Genomic DNA, 15,822 nt, shown 5'->3' on the forward strand with positions numbered 1-15,822 from the left:
CACTGCTGTTTTCTGCTTCACCTTTTCCAGTCTGAAAATGAATTCCCTTGAGTGCGGATTTAACTTTTGAAAAAGAAGAAGAAAATGACTCTCGCGTGGTAACATTCATTGTTCCACAAAACAGGGGGGGGGGGAGATTTTCTTACGCTTTCTCGCAGCTTCACCAAAACCTGCTGAGCTGCTGATAATACTACTTATTCACTGTCTGACCTGATGGTATTCATTCAATCAGGAGTAGGTCATTGATATTAAAGAACACAATAAGCATGACCTTCATTTTTGATTTACTCTTGCATGTCTTTTTCATTCGCGGTGATGAGGGAGTTTTCAAGTACATGGATTGCCTTTTCGTTTCGAGATCATACTGAAAGATCCACGTCTCGTCAGCAGTGACGATTTTCGTTAGCAAATTCGGTTCTTTTTCCAGGTGTTCCATTGTCACTGCACACGTACTTCCAGAAGTGCTTCTGCTCCGTCGTGAAGTTTTTTGGTCCCATGTTAGTGTAAACTTTGCGTATGTTCAAATGGTTGTGCAGAATTGTCAACAGACTCTTTATCAATGCTCATCATGTCTCCTATCATTCAAAAGCTGAGCCAGCGATCTTTCCGGACTGTCAGTCACTTTCGCCACATTTTCCTCTTGCTGTGACAGGACGACCTGGACATTCATGACCATCAACGTTCTCGCACCCTCGGTGAAGCGTTCGTGCCACTCAGACACTCGCGTACGTGACATCGTATTATTACTATACACAACCTGCAACAGTTTCACACTTTCACTTGATGATTTCTGTAATTTCTCAAAGAATTTATTGTTAATGCGCTGCTCAATTTTGTTATTTGCCATTCTTCCGGCAACACGATTTCACATGTCTGTCTTCAATCGTTGCTTACAAACTAAATCCAACTGAAAGTAGCAACTCATGTATATCATTCTCTTCTCGAAGGTTCTTGCTCTGCGCGCAAGCGCTTCCCACTGCTTCACGTATACTGATGGCAGGGTTGCCAGTCGCGTTATTTTTTTAGCCAAAGTTGGTATGTACTATGTACTAGAAATGGACATAAAAACCGATTTCAGTTTAAAAAAAAAGTCAAATTTACTATCAGAAACCGGTTTCGCGTTTAAAACTGATTGTCTTATATCAAAACTGGTAGGTTTTCAATCACATGTTCGGTGGAAAACCGAAGCGGTTTTTCAGAAAGAAGCCGAAACCGGTTTCTGCATTAAAAAAACTGAAACGTCGATTTTTCGATTTTTTTTTGTTTTGTTTTGTTTTGTTTTGTTTTGTTTTGTTTTAGATACCGGTTTTAGTCTTAAATAAACTGGTTTTGCCATCCCAACTACGTAGCACAATATAGTGTTAACTAACAGATTGTATTTGTTGTTGTTTGTCTTATACTAACAATGACATACTCCTTTGTGCACGTGTTAGATCCTTTTTGGCATTTTGAAAGAGGTGATTCTTGGCGCTAGATAGTTAAAATATCGCTTACTTGGACTCAACTTAAGCTGCATTGTACTGGAAACTTCCGAATATCACATATACATATGCAGAAAGTAATGGGCGTATATGGGAGTATATGGCGTGTACACTCCTAATATTTTTATCGTCCAGCGAATATTCACCTAAAAATTTACGAAAGAACAAGTGCATGCTGATGTGGATATACTCTATATTTTTAAAAACGATCGAGCGTATACCTACCAAAAAGTTTATCTATATGTGTATATGCGGTAGTAATTATGTGATTATCTTCTTCGGTTTCTTATCCGATATATAATTTACGTACTTTTATTGGTCGGTTTGTGCGAATGAAATGTCATTGTTGCCAAAGGCTAAAACTGAAAGAAAAGAACCTGATTAATCAAAATAGTCGGTCTACAGCCACCACACATTTTTGCGTTGAGAGATTGGGGAATACAGCGGTTGACAGTGTTTCATACTACAACTCATGGAGTGAGTGCACGATTCTTTGCGCGATAAGTCAGGATACTATGTCTGTTGGTCATTGCTGGATGTTTGCGGACAAATCTGTGGTACATTTCATGAAGTACAGGAATGTAATGATCTCTAGTGATGGTTTTGCCTCGATGGAGAAATACGTTATGAATCGCACATACTATAGACCATTGTGCCAGAAACATCATCATTTGGAGTTTTGGAAACCGTCTTGGACATCGATCACGATCCAGCTATTATCCTGACTGCTTACGATTGACATAGCAGATCGTTTTTATCTGAAGTGACAATCCGATACAGGAAATTTTCATGGTAGAGAACTTCAGACTTCCAGACGGCGACTTTTTGTTAACCGGTATCAGATTATGTAACACCAATGAGTCCAACATTTTCATCGTACCGATTGCAGGAAGCTACCAAATGATGGTATTATTATACAGCGTGAGGCAGCTTAAAGTACCACCTGAAATACCGAAGAAACTTGAAACATTAACGAAGTAAGGTTTGCGAAAAACAATAATAGCAATAGGGGCTCGTAAAATGGAGGTATGGGATGGTTCGAAAAAGAACGACAAATGGGGCATCAGGAGCAAAGTTATATTCTGTCAAATGGAACGATATACATTAACATGCATAATATAAAAGAGCACACGCAGAGAAACACAACGCCGTTGGTCCCATGTGTGTACTACACATAGGAACGAAGAGATGGCCATGTAAATAGGTGTAAACAAAATAGCAAATGGCCCACTTGACCGTCAGTATCACGGCATGTATGTATGAACTGTCAGAACAAATCGGACAAGATGAAGAAAGGGCGTGATAACTGGGAAGAAAAAATAGAGGATACATCGTAAGCACCATTTATGTGACAATGTTACAGCATAATGACAGTGGCCATTACAGTATGTGGCAAAACCACTGTGTAATAAGCGAAAACCTGTCAAAGTGTATGTTCAAAATGGTGGCCGTCAGCTGTGATACAGGCATCGAAGCGCCCACGCAAAGATCGTTGCACAGAATGTAGCATCGCAGAGGGAATGTCCCTACAGGCGGCAGTAATGCGCCTCTGGTGTTGTTGGCACATCCCGGTAGACAATGTCCTTCAGCGTTCCCCACAGGAAAAAGTCTGACGGATTCAAATCTGGGGAACGAGCCGGCCATTGGACAGGCTCGGCATGTCCAATCCACCGATTGTGCAACATATTTTCCCATAAATCAGGATCATGTTCGCTTTTTCTATGTTCGTAAACACCATACTCTTCGCTCTTAACACTACCACTGCCTGCTATGAACTAACACGATCTCGTGGCTCTGCAATCAAAACTTGCTTTGCGTTAAGACAGTTCTGTTAGGTACCTGAGACGTCTTACATACCGTGGTATTGACAGTCCAGTGGGCCAGTTGTTTTATTTACATCTATTCACATGGCCATCTCTTCGTTCCTATTGCAGTACACATATGGGACCAACGGCGTTGTGTTTCTTTGCGTGTGCTCTTTTATATTATGCATGTTAATGTATATCGTTCTATTTAACAAAATGTAATTGCTCCAGATGCCCCATTTGTCGCTCCTTTTCGATACACCCCATACCTCCATTTTACGAGCCCCTACTGCTATTATTGTTTCTCGCGAACCTTACATCGCTAGCGTTTCTAGTTTCTTCGCTATTTCAGATGGTACTTTAGCTGCCTCACGTTGCATATGCCCACCTTAGCTTCAATGACACGAATAATTTTCCGAGGATCCACTTCCATAGTGTTCGTGATAAACTTATCCGAACATTGTTAGTCCGTGCGCATGGGGCTCATTTTACCATGTCACTGGAATGAAATTTGACAAACTACGGCGAATAGTGCGTTTACTCGCCATTCCTGGTCCAAATACACTGCTAATGTTTTTTGAGGCTTGGTCTGCAGAAAGTCCCAGTTTGAAGCATAAATAAAAATTACTCGCATGTTTGTGTTCTCCGTAGTGCACTTTCATATGATTTGTTCAACAACTCACTGCCTCCCGACTATCGGAGTACTGCCTGTCTTCCGGCCGTGTACAGAGTAATTAAAAAGAAAAAAGCCTTCAAACAGTTCTGAGTTCCCTCTCACTGTTCAGGATTCTTCTTTCTTTCTTAAAATGTTCACATTACTGGAAACTTCGCTAGAGTACGCTGGTTAATCTGGAAAATAATTGTAGATCTTGATAGAAAATTTTCCAGTACGCACATACTGAATTTTCTAAATAATGGCAGCAAAATATTTTGCTATGCTGGGCTAGACTGGATTAGTAACGCGATTTAACCAGTTTTAATATTTTTTTTTTTTCTAATTCATCGCGATCAAGTTTATGCAAAAGATAGTTATTCACTAATCACAACAGGAATATATTTCGCTACCATTTGTTAGCAAAGTAGAACATTAAAAAGATATATTCCATACGCTCTGAGCTTGGCGAGCGGATGGGCCCGGGACGCCAAAGCTTTCTGGGTCTCCTTCGTATTTGTATTAAAATTCTCAGTATGTTATTGTGGATGATATCTGCCAATGAAACATACATAACTGAACGAGCTCCACATTTATATATAAATCAGCGCCACTAGTGTGTATTCATGTATTAGCAGGTTTCATTTACAACCGAAAAGACATTTTACATTGAAACTTGAACAGCAACAAAGAAAGAATGTATCTGGAAAGAAGAGTGTTATGGACTTTATATTAAAGGTACCATAATAACATTACCCTGGAGAGACTGAGAAAAACCTGTCAAGATGCCCGGTGCTGGAATTTAAGCCTGAGATTTTTCGATTGTGTCGCGCCCGCTCTAACCACTCGTCTACATTCGATCTTGTTTAAGCCTAAGAAATTACAAGGAAAATAATTATCTTTCGGTATTAACACCTGCACACTAAACAAAACTTATTTTAGTGTGTCTTTTTATTTCTTCCTCTACTACCGAATACTAGAACATAATACTACAAATTTCCATGTCCGCCTCATTAGCAATTTGTAGAGTATGTCCCGCTCATAAGAAGTGGGCACATTTTTTTTTCAAAACTTGAAAAGTAGGATTGCTAACGAGACGAGAAATTTTTCATTTCGTCTCGAAAACCAGACGAGAAGCACTTAAAAAAAAAAGACTACACGAGAAATTTCATAAGTCTCGTGGACAACAGTAGTTCACCCAACACTACTAGATCTGAAACAGTTTTAGTATTACATGAATCATACATAAACTAAATATTGATAACGAACATAACAAAAAACGTTTATCAACGTTTAAAGGTCACAAGTCATTACACATTATACTCCAATAATAAATATGGTTTAAATCTTGTATCACTCTCTTCGTGAACCCCTTGTGACGCGAGAAAAATCAGGACTTAAATTTTGTACATCAATTTACAGAACAAGAGAAAATTCAAGACGAGCCGAGGTGGAAGTCTTCAAGAATCGAGACGAGATATTTCTCGACTCGTCTCGTGAGCTAGAATATTGAAGAAACAACGTATACATATACATGAATTATTTATATTTGATGTCTAAAAGCTCGTGTTCAAGCAGATATATCGCATGATTTTAATGGTTTTTAACAGTACGTGAAAGTTAAATATGTTCTATTTTTAATATATTTTTTTTCTTTTTGTCTCGGCAAAATTAATAAAATTGTTATTTGTTACATAGTATGTTTGTTCTTAATTGCTAGTTCAACTTAATAGTCAGTGTTTTATGCATTTGTCTTGAGTTTCAGAGGGATTTTCGAGTATTAGCAAGAAAGAAGTATATTTTCTTGTGAAATGTACCTTTGGTTAACACTCAGAAGTTACAAATTTTGAAGTAATTTCTCTGAAGAAGAGTTGTTTTTCCTATTCGTAGAGGCAAGGATGAAACACAATCGAGAAAGATTGGATGTGTTCCATTAGATGACCAAGAGTTTTGAAAGGGGAAAACATCAATCTATCTCGAAAGAACTGCAATGATTAGAATTTAGAATTACGATTCTATCACACAAATACTTGGTTAGAGGGGCCATTCCAGATCAGTTTGCATTAACGTAACGCAAGATTTACGTCTTAGTTTGCGGTAGTTGTCATGGAAGAAATAATTGTTGCATTTTATGTATTGGTTTGCGATCTCAAATTTTGAGAAAACCTAGGAAACATAGTGCCTGCTTCACGGCTTTGCTATAAAACTGGACAGGGAGTATCACAATTTCAGTTAAGCATTGCCCCTGATTATATTGCTAAAAATTATTATTATTATTATTATTATTATTATTATTATTATTATTATTATTATTATTATTATTATTATTATTATTATTATTATTATTATTTTGTCACGCTATGGCTTCGAAATTACTTACACTTGAGATGTGTATCCTCAAAACAAAAACTGTCGCGCCCCTGCTTTCACCTATAAGCCATTATTCTTTACTTGAACGAAAAAAACATAGAACCACTAATATATAACAACATATAATAAGAAGAACTATATATTAAGGCGTCAGAAAATCATAGTTACTAAAAAATCATTAAGAAACTGAACCTTGTACCAAGGTTTTGATATTTAAATATATATATATAAAATATGTCCTACAATGTTTGCTTTTATTGAAACATTTTCGCAACGAATTTTATACGTTGATAATGAAAAATTAAACCAAAGTTTCTTCAGGAAGTATTCAAGCAGAATTTAATGACTACTTCCTTTATTATCTGGCACCAGTGATCACTCGGCACTATCTGGCAACTCCCCTTTATTCCTGCAGTGTTTAGATCCCCGGTAAAGTAAGCTTGTGGTGGACAACATCGTATATTTTTACGGGATACTCCCGTTTTCTCCCACATTCTTATTCCTTCATTCACTTGCCTTAATCGTCGTCTCCCTTATGCCTAAAGGGTCTACTCGTGGGACGTTAAACTGAAAGATTGATTTTTCCTGCAGTGTTTAGCATATATCGAGAACACCTAGCGATCCGCCTTAAGGGGGACCCAAGAGTTTTAAGTGACCTTTTCCACCATATTTTTAGACAGAGGAAGGTAGAGAGTCGAAATATATCGAAAAACTGAATTTTCTTTACGGCAGAGTAGTAAATCCTTTTTATGCTCTGTGCACAAATTACGTAATACGTATATATAAAATTGTTTGAATTATATTTCAGTTGGTAGAAGAACAAGAAATGGCTCCACCAAAGTTTACTGCCCGTCCAGTCCCCAAGAAGATCTTGGAAAAACCTGTGGGTATTGGTGAAAAGAAACCACTTCCTTTAACGGAGCCTAAGACACCTAACATCACAAAGCCACCGAAGAAAGAAGTTTTTGAGGTAAGGATTTCAGTATTCAGTGCTAACCTTGGAAAGTTAACGATGTTGCTTGTGGACAAAATAAACGTGTTAAATTTTCTCTGCAATTTTAAGAGAACTGTCAAGATAAGGAAGTGAAGGATATGAATAACATGGAAAAATGGAAAGTACAAAGTTATCTCGTACAAATTTTCTTCTAGATAGAACTTCTTTTGAAAGAATTTGAAACTGCAATTGTCTATATTTGATGTCATTAACTACAGACGCTTACAGGTTCATGTTCTGAACAGGGAAGTAGATATCGGAAAATCTTTTTTCGATCACCGTCCAATAAGTGTGTGTTAGACAACATCATGTTCGTGGGTTTTCTCGGGATACTCTCGTTTCCCCCAACGTATATATATAGGATGTAACGGGAGGTAATGCAAATACTGCGATAGGTGATTGTACGTGACTAGTACGTGAAAAAAGTTTATATAAACATATATCGCGAAACGCGTAGTTTTCGAGTAAATTGGGGAAAACGAGTAACAACGAAAAATCACGTACGTATTCACAGATTTATTACTAGTAGAGATGCAAAAAAGCCGGCTTTTTTTTGAATCGATGGTTTTTTTCACATAAGAAGCCGGCTTTTTTGGAAAAAAAACTAGAATTTTGGAAAATTTTGGCTTTTTTCATTTTCATGATTTTTCTATCTAAATAGCTTTCTTATAGAATATTCTATAGTTAGATAAAAATTCCATGAGCTAAATGTCATATTTCGCTCTGAAATTCACCATCAAGATGGATGGAGCACATGTTTTACGAATTAAAGCTAACATGAAGGACTTAGTATTTGAGGGCAATTTTACAGGCTATTTAACTTTATTTTAACTTTTGAGTTATCGACATTTTTTTTTCTTCTCTAGATCATTTTAGTTTGTCATTCGTGTTTCATTTCTAAGAGCTTAGTACTCTAGCTTCTAGCACAAAAGTTAAACTTACATTTTTCTATGTACGTTTTTCAATATGTCCGTCAAACCGTACTTCCACATTTCTGTTATACTGTAGTTGTGCAATGATTTAGCAGTTATTTTCCGGATACGACCTTGAATACCAATTTATACAAATAATCAGTAACGGATTTAGAAAAGTACTTTGGGAGGGGATTCTCTGATTGTTTCGTTTTCTAAATAGTACTAATTTTATTTGGAAGGTGCTTGAAGTTTATGAGTACAGGCATAACTAATATTTCGTTTCGTTTATATGTTTATCAATAATCTTCCGGATACAACCTTGAAGATCATTTTATACTGAGAATCAGTGGCGAATTTAGAAAAGTATATTGGAAGGGGGTTTTGTTACTAATGTTTAGTTTTTCTAAACATTCGTAATTTTTATTTGACGGGAGCTTAAAGTTTATGAGTAAAGGCATTACTAATAGATATTTCGTTTGTTTTAGACATTCCGCAACTTTGGGGAACAGGCTTCAATTCGAAAGACCGACTCCCTAACCTTCGCAAAACCGTAGCTGCTGGTAATTAGTAATAATAACGACTTAAAAACAATAAGAAAGGAAGTCGGCCAACTCACAGTACACGCACTATTTGTACATTCACAGATGGAATGAAGGAAAGCTTTGTCAGAATGGTCGAGTGCTGGATTGAATCACGGACTTCCCGATAGAAGCTCAAAAGCTAACCACTCAGTCACGTTTGTTGTGCAGTTGTATTTAGCTTAACTTATATATATTCCGTAGTCCTTTTTTGGGGGGGAGTTCCGTAATGATATGTTGAATCTCTCTTGTTAAAAATCCAGAAAACTTGAGGATTGGATAAACCGTGGTGGTGGTTATAAAAAACTTAACTAGAATTTCAAGAATATACAGAACCAAAAGTTCTAGATGTGCAGCCTTTGTGTATCTCATAAATTTAAGTATTTCTCTTGTTTTATTTTAATTTTATTTTGTTTCAAAAAGAGGGTATGGAATATTTTGAAGTAAAAATACTACATACAATTTTGCTAGTTATTTGTATATTTTTTTAAAAGAAGTTTTTACTTGTAGGGTTGACTCGTTTACACCAGCTGTTGTTGTTGTTGTTTTTTAAATAACTGGTTTAAACCAAAAAGTAAAAAGAACGAAAAATGCGAATCGTGTGAACTTCATGGTGACGTTTCCACATGTCAAACCATCTGCATTAGTTTTATTTCCTTTTTACCTTTTAATAAAGATGTCCCATGTTCAATTCTCGGTCGAACCACAACCCTTCTTTCATGTGTAAACCAAGTAGTGGTTCGGATTTCACTTTAAGCGAAAGTCTTCTCCTTGATAACCTCGGTACTACGTAAGGATGTTAAGCCTAAACATACGAAACGAAACCAAATTATATATTTCTGCATGCCTGAATGCCTGTTGTTTTATAAAGAAGCCAAGGTTGCTTAAATATATTAATAGAAATTGGCAAAATTTATCAATTGCCTACGTAGCTTCCAACATTAGCTTGGATTGGACTTTCAATAATATCTACATACTAAATTTGTAATTTAATACCTCAGTTTTAGCGTACTATGATACGTTAACCTTTAAATTTTACATGCAAAGCAATAACAGGATTTTCCCGTCATTGTTTTACATTTAAAGTAATGACGGGATTTTCCCAATGGCTAGGGCGGGAGTTTCTCAATTTAAGAAATTTACTGACCGGACTTTTTTAAGCTTATGTGACCTCTTCCAGTATAACCCCGTTGTTGCGTAATAACACCAAGGCGAAACAAACTTATTTCTGTGAATATGTAATATAAATACATAAAGCAAAATATCTAAATAAAAAAAACCTGGTTTAACCCCCCCCCAAAAAAACCTGGTTTAAACTCCCCCCAAAAAACGGGTTTTTGGCATTTTCAGAAACAACCATGGTTCTTGCCAACTCTGCTTACTTTTATATATAGGAGGTTTAAAAAAATTGTTGTTATATACATTGGTTAATCCTTTGGAATTCATAATGTAAAAATGTTGAAGTAAAATTGTTTGAAATATCTTTTCAAAATTCATGGTTAATTTTCGATGTTTTATATTATCGGCATCAACCAGTAATTAAATGACTTTTTGTGTTATAGAGAAGCGAAACAAAGTCTGCTTTATCAATTTAAAGCAGAATTTTGAAAAAAAGCCCAAAATTTCCCAAGCAAAAAAGCGAAGCAGAAAAACCGAGTTTTTTTTTCCAAAAAAAAAAAGCCGGTTTTTTCCGAGCCCTTGCATCTCTAATTACTAGTAGTATCATTAATGAAAGTACGTGGTACGTGTTTTGGGAGAGTGTCCAGTGGTATGTCCTCAAACGCAGGTTGTAGTGTCTACAGAAGCTAAAGGAAAGTATGTCCATTCAGGTTATTGTCTAGTACGATTGGGCCAAAGAATATTTCACTCACCACGGCCACTATACATTAACCGAGAATATGATGAACGGGATTAAGTGCTCATGTTGCGTTACCCATATACAAAAGGCCACACGTTTCTCTTCGTCACCATTATGAAGGCTTTGTTCACACTGGAAGTGGATGCAATCTATGCTAATGTTTTCCACACTGCCATATGAGACCTCGATCTCGAGCCGACGTGCTATGCGCTTGGTACTTGTTGTGGGGCAAATCGTCCTAGACAATATCCTGAATAGACAGACTTTCCTTCAGTTTCTGGAGACTACCACCTGTGTTTGAGGACATACCACTGGTCATTCACCAAAACGTGTGCTTTCATTAATGGTACTGCTAGAATTAAATCTGACTATAAACGTGGTGTTTTTGGTTGTTACTCCTTTTCTCCAATTTACTCGAAAACTAGGCGATTCGTGATAAATGTTCATATGAACTTTTTATTTCGTTGAAACACTAAAATGTAAATAGCAATTTTTTCGAGGCACTGAATTGATTGTTGGTTGATTTGGTCATCGGCGTGCCGTTCAGCACCGAAGCTCTGAGATGTTGACCTACAGCTTAACGTAGAATCTGAACCACGTGTGCTCCTGCCGGAAATCGAATTCAGGTCATTAACTATGTGGTCTCAAGGGAGCTTTCGAACCACCGATTATAAGACCAGATCATCTATTTGAAATAATACTAAATTGCCTCTTCTAACAAATCATCTTCATTTTAGCAGTTTCACTTACAGTTGTGCCCCATCTTTTTCTCTTAATGCTGTGCCTCGCCTAGAAATATTAAATATTGGGTTTTCAATTTTACTTTGCATGTAACGTCTGTTCATCTAACTTTCTTTCAGAAGTGGTTACAATTGTTAGCGAAAGTATATTTTTTTATTATTTTATTTATTTTTTAACTTCTCATTATATTCTTTTTTGACTAGAAACCAAAAGAAGCAACCGAAGTGAAGCCAAGTACTGCAGAACCATTAACAGTGACTAAGCCACAGCCTTTCAGTTTCGAGGATAGAGACAGGCATATGATCATGAATAAACAACAAAAATTACAACAGGTCGGTTGTTAATTATTTGTTTTTAATCAATTAAGATTTTACATTCTAAACTTTGTTTAATTAGGAATATCTTGTAGTATATTTGATTGATAGAATTGCAGGATGGTGACAAATCGGGGAAAGTCAAGTAATTTAAGATGACCAAGAAAAGTCAGGGAATTCTATTAACGGAATTTCGATGTGCTAAGAATGAAATTTTAAAAACATTTGAAATGAAAATTTTAAGACTTTCAGATATGGTTGAGTACTTATTTTTTAATTTGCAACTACATACTTGGGAAACACAGAAGTTTCTACTAACGATGTAGGTGTACGCATTACCTTTTGCTTTCGCTTTTGGAGTAAAGCACCATATTGGTGAATCGTTCATAAAGTGTAGCTGGACCAACAATCCAGTTAGAAATTCATTTTTGAGCATGTATAATTCCAGACTTTTTTCTTTTTCGATTTTATTGGAGTTTCCTGTCCTGTATGAAGCGAGGGTAGCTTATCACACAAATGAGGATTTTGGAATATGGTTACTCTTATTTGAGCTTCTGTGTTCGTTTTGGTGTATTTTAATTCGCAAATGAGTTTATTTTGAAAATACGTATGAGTTTAAAAAAAATAGCTGATAAAGTTGCACATCAACGTATGCATTGGGTCAATATCCAGTGAATAGCCGGACTAATTTCATCAGCTTCTTGATCTTTCTATAGACGCCAAAGTGTACTTTTTGCTCTGCTTATAATGCAGTATTTATTATTCATTTTTAGGTACATATTTAGTAATTTTCCGTCAATTGTTATATATTCGTAGTGATTTAATTTTGATGATTCATCTTATAACTTTAAAAAATGTTTACTCTTATAATAATTGTGATATTAAAAATGGTGCGGCAATTTGCGAACACTATTCATGGTACTTGCATTCAAATGAAGTTTCTATCTCTAATCATTCTTTAAGCCAAATTTTTACATATTTTTTAAATTCCAATACGAAATATTCAAAGTTTATAAAACAAGATTTTCTTTGAAGACAACACGAGTGAAAAATATTTTGTAACTGGAATGCAGCTTTTAGGAGAGGTGCGGCAGGAGGAGAGAGGGTTAGAGGGTGTGCCATGGGTACACCCCTGCTAGCACGTACGGAACAAATACATAATAAGGACAGGATTCCTTTATTTTGCAATTCATAGTGAAATGAAAGAAAAAAAAAAAAAAAACGTCACAATTTCCGATACAAGTTATTGTGGAATAATCATAATTTGTTTCCGGTACACTGTGGAAGTAACGAAGTTTCATTATGTACAATTCTTGTTTTAACGTTGACATTTTCATGTCTATACTGTAGAAAAAAAACAAAACAAAAAAAAAAAAAAAAAAAAAAAAAACGTAAATGGGATCTTTATCATGTTCATAATCCTTAGGTTTTGGAGCTAGAAACCAAACATGTTCCTTCCTACTAACGGTTCATTATCGCGTGATACATTGAATGAAGGAAATTAATTCAAGCGATTGATCATATTTCAGATTGCCGGTTTGAAAATTGTTATTGTTAATACTAACTTAAACACACATTCGGTAGTGTAGTCGGTAGAGCGTTAATATTGAGCCCAAAGTTCAAACCATGGATGCGCGATATGGGTTTTTGCGGTAAATAAACATCAAGTAGGCCGGTTTTCGTGAGGTTCGTTCCTTTCTCCCTTAGTAGTTAATAAAAAGAAGTAATAAAGATATTACAAGAAATTCTAAATGAATAAATAGCAGCCTAAGAATGAGTGTGCGTGCCTATACGCTTTATGAACATGTATTAAGCACGCGATTGTGTTCCATTATTTACATGTTTTAATTAATCGTTTTCATTTCTCATTTTAAAAATTTAACAATGCTTAAACGCCTAGACTAAGCACAGAAACTGTTGTATCATAAAAAAGGAAAAGTAGCAACTGTAAGTGTTGAGTTATGCAGTGAATCTATGTTGCATGCGTGGCAGAAGAAAAATATTTAATACAATCGTCAACAAGACTTTATTTATGACAGAATATTGTTGTATAGACAGGTGGTCGAGAAACTGAGAGGTAGAGTGCATAGTAACAGCTCTCTGCTGGTTTAGCGTGGTTGTTCAAGTTGGAGAAACAGAATCGAAAGTACTGTTGTAGCTGTAGTGTTCGAAGTTCGTTGTATCCAGTGTTTCTGTGCAAATAAGTATGTCAGTTTCCGATTATTCCAAGACCATGTTCATTCCTTTCTGGTTGTTAGATAATTCTTTATCACGGTTTCAGGAAGTAGCAGGTGACAAATTTTTTGCTCGATGCAACATTTGCTGGAGCGTTTTTTCGCTGAGTAACATAGGACGGCAAGCGGTAGCAATGCACATGAAATAAATATATATATATATACAGATGGTCACGTTCATTTCAATATTAGGAAGAGTTTTGCCTTCGTAAATCAAAACACAAGCTATTACCTTCGTCTTAGAGTCTTAGTTGTATCTCATCTGCAGAGAACGTACATTTCTGATGATGTTGCTTGCGCAAATGTTGATCCTACGTTGCAAAGTGGGTACGAGTTTGGGAAAAAAAAGCTTTTAGGGATTCTTAGTGAAAGATAGCATTATAAAATCAGAATTAATATGATATATTTAAGGTGTAATGACTTATATTAATGCGCACTGCTGCTAAAGACATGAAATTATCACTTTTGCTCCCAGAAAATGAGATTGGCGGGAAAATACAGCTTCAACGTGACAAAATAGCGTACACTTTAGTTTATAGGTTCGCCATATCTAAAAGTGAACTAGTTCAGTTGTAAATTCACAGTACCGTAAAAGAAGTTTGCACGCGTTATTAGACATTGGCGTTTTCAAAGCATTCTACAACTTGTGACCTCTTACTCGCTTTCGAAAGGACGCTTTCACCTTTGAACTTAAAGGATTATTCAGATTTCAATGGATGGCTTTAATGTAGACTTTACATTTCTGTATATCTTTAAGTCAGATATCAAGAATGTCACTCAATGATTCTGTAATACCTGCAATAAGAAGCGGTGGGTTACTTACTTTGCGTGGAGCATTTAAGGCTGCAATTGACGTAACGAATGGAGAAACGAATTTCTAAGAGCTCAGTATAACTTATTGAAGCATGTTCAAGCACGCTGACGAAATGGTGCTTAGAAAATTTTCTAGTAAGTTTTGTTCTGCGTTGGCTTGAAAATAGTAGTGTTGCTTGGCGAGCCAGTGGCATTTATTCGTATATTTTGTTGTTTATTCAACGTGTCAAGAAGAAAAAGCAATTGATTGAAGTTCCAGGCTTTCGAACTATCGGATCGTGTAAGGTATATTTGAAGAAGATAAAATGCTTATTCCTAAACTTGCATTTTGTAAGATCACTTGCTTCTGATTTAAAATCTTTCCTTATTGAATTTGTCTGATTGTCCTCTCATTCCATTTCTTTACAACACTTTACTAAGATGTAAAGCAAAATAAGTTTGTAAAATCAGAAGTTTTTAACTTTCCAAGTTCATATAAATGAATTGGTGTGGAAAATAAAGAAATTCTTCTTGTGAAAATCGTTGATATTGAGTTTACTACACATACTGCCTTTAAGAAATTTCAACCAATAACATATTTGGATATTCTGGATGTTACTAAAATTGTAAAAAAATGTTTACAAAAATTTTATCTTAAAGTTTAAATTATAAATTGACCAGAGTTCTTTCGTGTTTGATTTATATATATATATATATATATATATATATATAAAATATCTGATGTTTGAGTGAATCGCATGAAGTCTCTTTCAGCTGAACGAGTTGAAAGTAATTGGTTAGATGGGAATAGGGTTGTGTGGCAGTTCAAAGAGAGTTTTTTTTTTTTTTTTAATTCAAATTATAAAAAAATTATGAGTCACTATCTAGAACTGATCAGTGTTCGGATGACTTGGGTAAAGAATAAGATTCTTTGGAGTAAAATGATTTAAAGATGTTAAAATGGCCTCGATTTCTCTCATGAAAACTCATGTCTAGAAAGAGGATCTTCAGTCAATGTGCAATGTGTAACAAATAATTTAAAAGAACAAACTTTAGTAGCACTCAGACTTGTTCACGATTCGCTACTCC

General features: G+C 35.6%; 1 protein-coding gene across 2 annotated transcripts in view; it reads left to right on the forward strand.

The window, feature by feature from the left end:
- LOC145680597 (targeting protein for Xklp2 homolog) overlaps positions 1-15,822 on the forward strand; it is an 80,482-nt gene that overhangs the window by 46,036 nt on the left and 18,624 nt on the right. For both annotated transcript variants that reach the window (XM_081751273.1, XM_081751274.1), the window contains exons 8-9: positions 7,117-7,278; positions 11,597-11,725. In XM_081751273.1, coding sequence (XP_081607399.1) covers positions 7,117-7,278; positions 11,597-11,725 — 291 coding nt within the window. The remainder of the gene's footprint in view (positions 1-7,116; positions 7,279-11,596; positions 11,726-15,822) is intronic.

The sequence above is a fragment of the Thermobia domestica genome, chromosome 3 (assembly GCF_964235325.1).
Source record: "Thermobia domestica chromosome 3, izTheDome1.hap1.1, whole genome shotgun sequence".
Lineage (NCBI taxonomy): Eukaryota > Metazoa > Arthropoda > Insecta > Zygentoma > Lepismatidae > Thermobia > Thermobia domestica.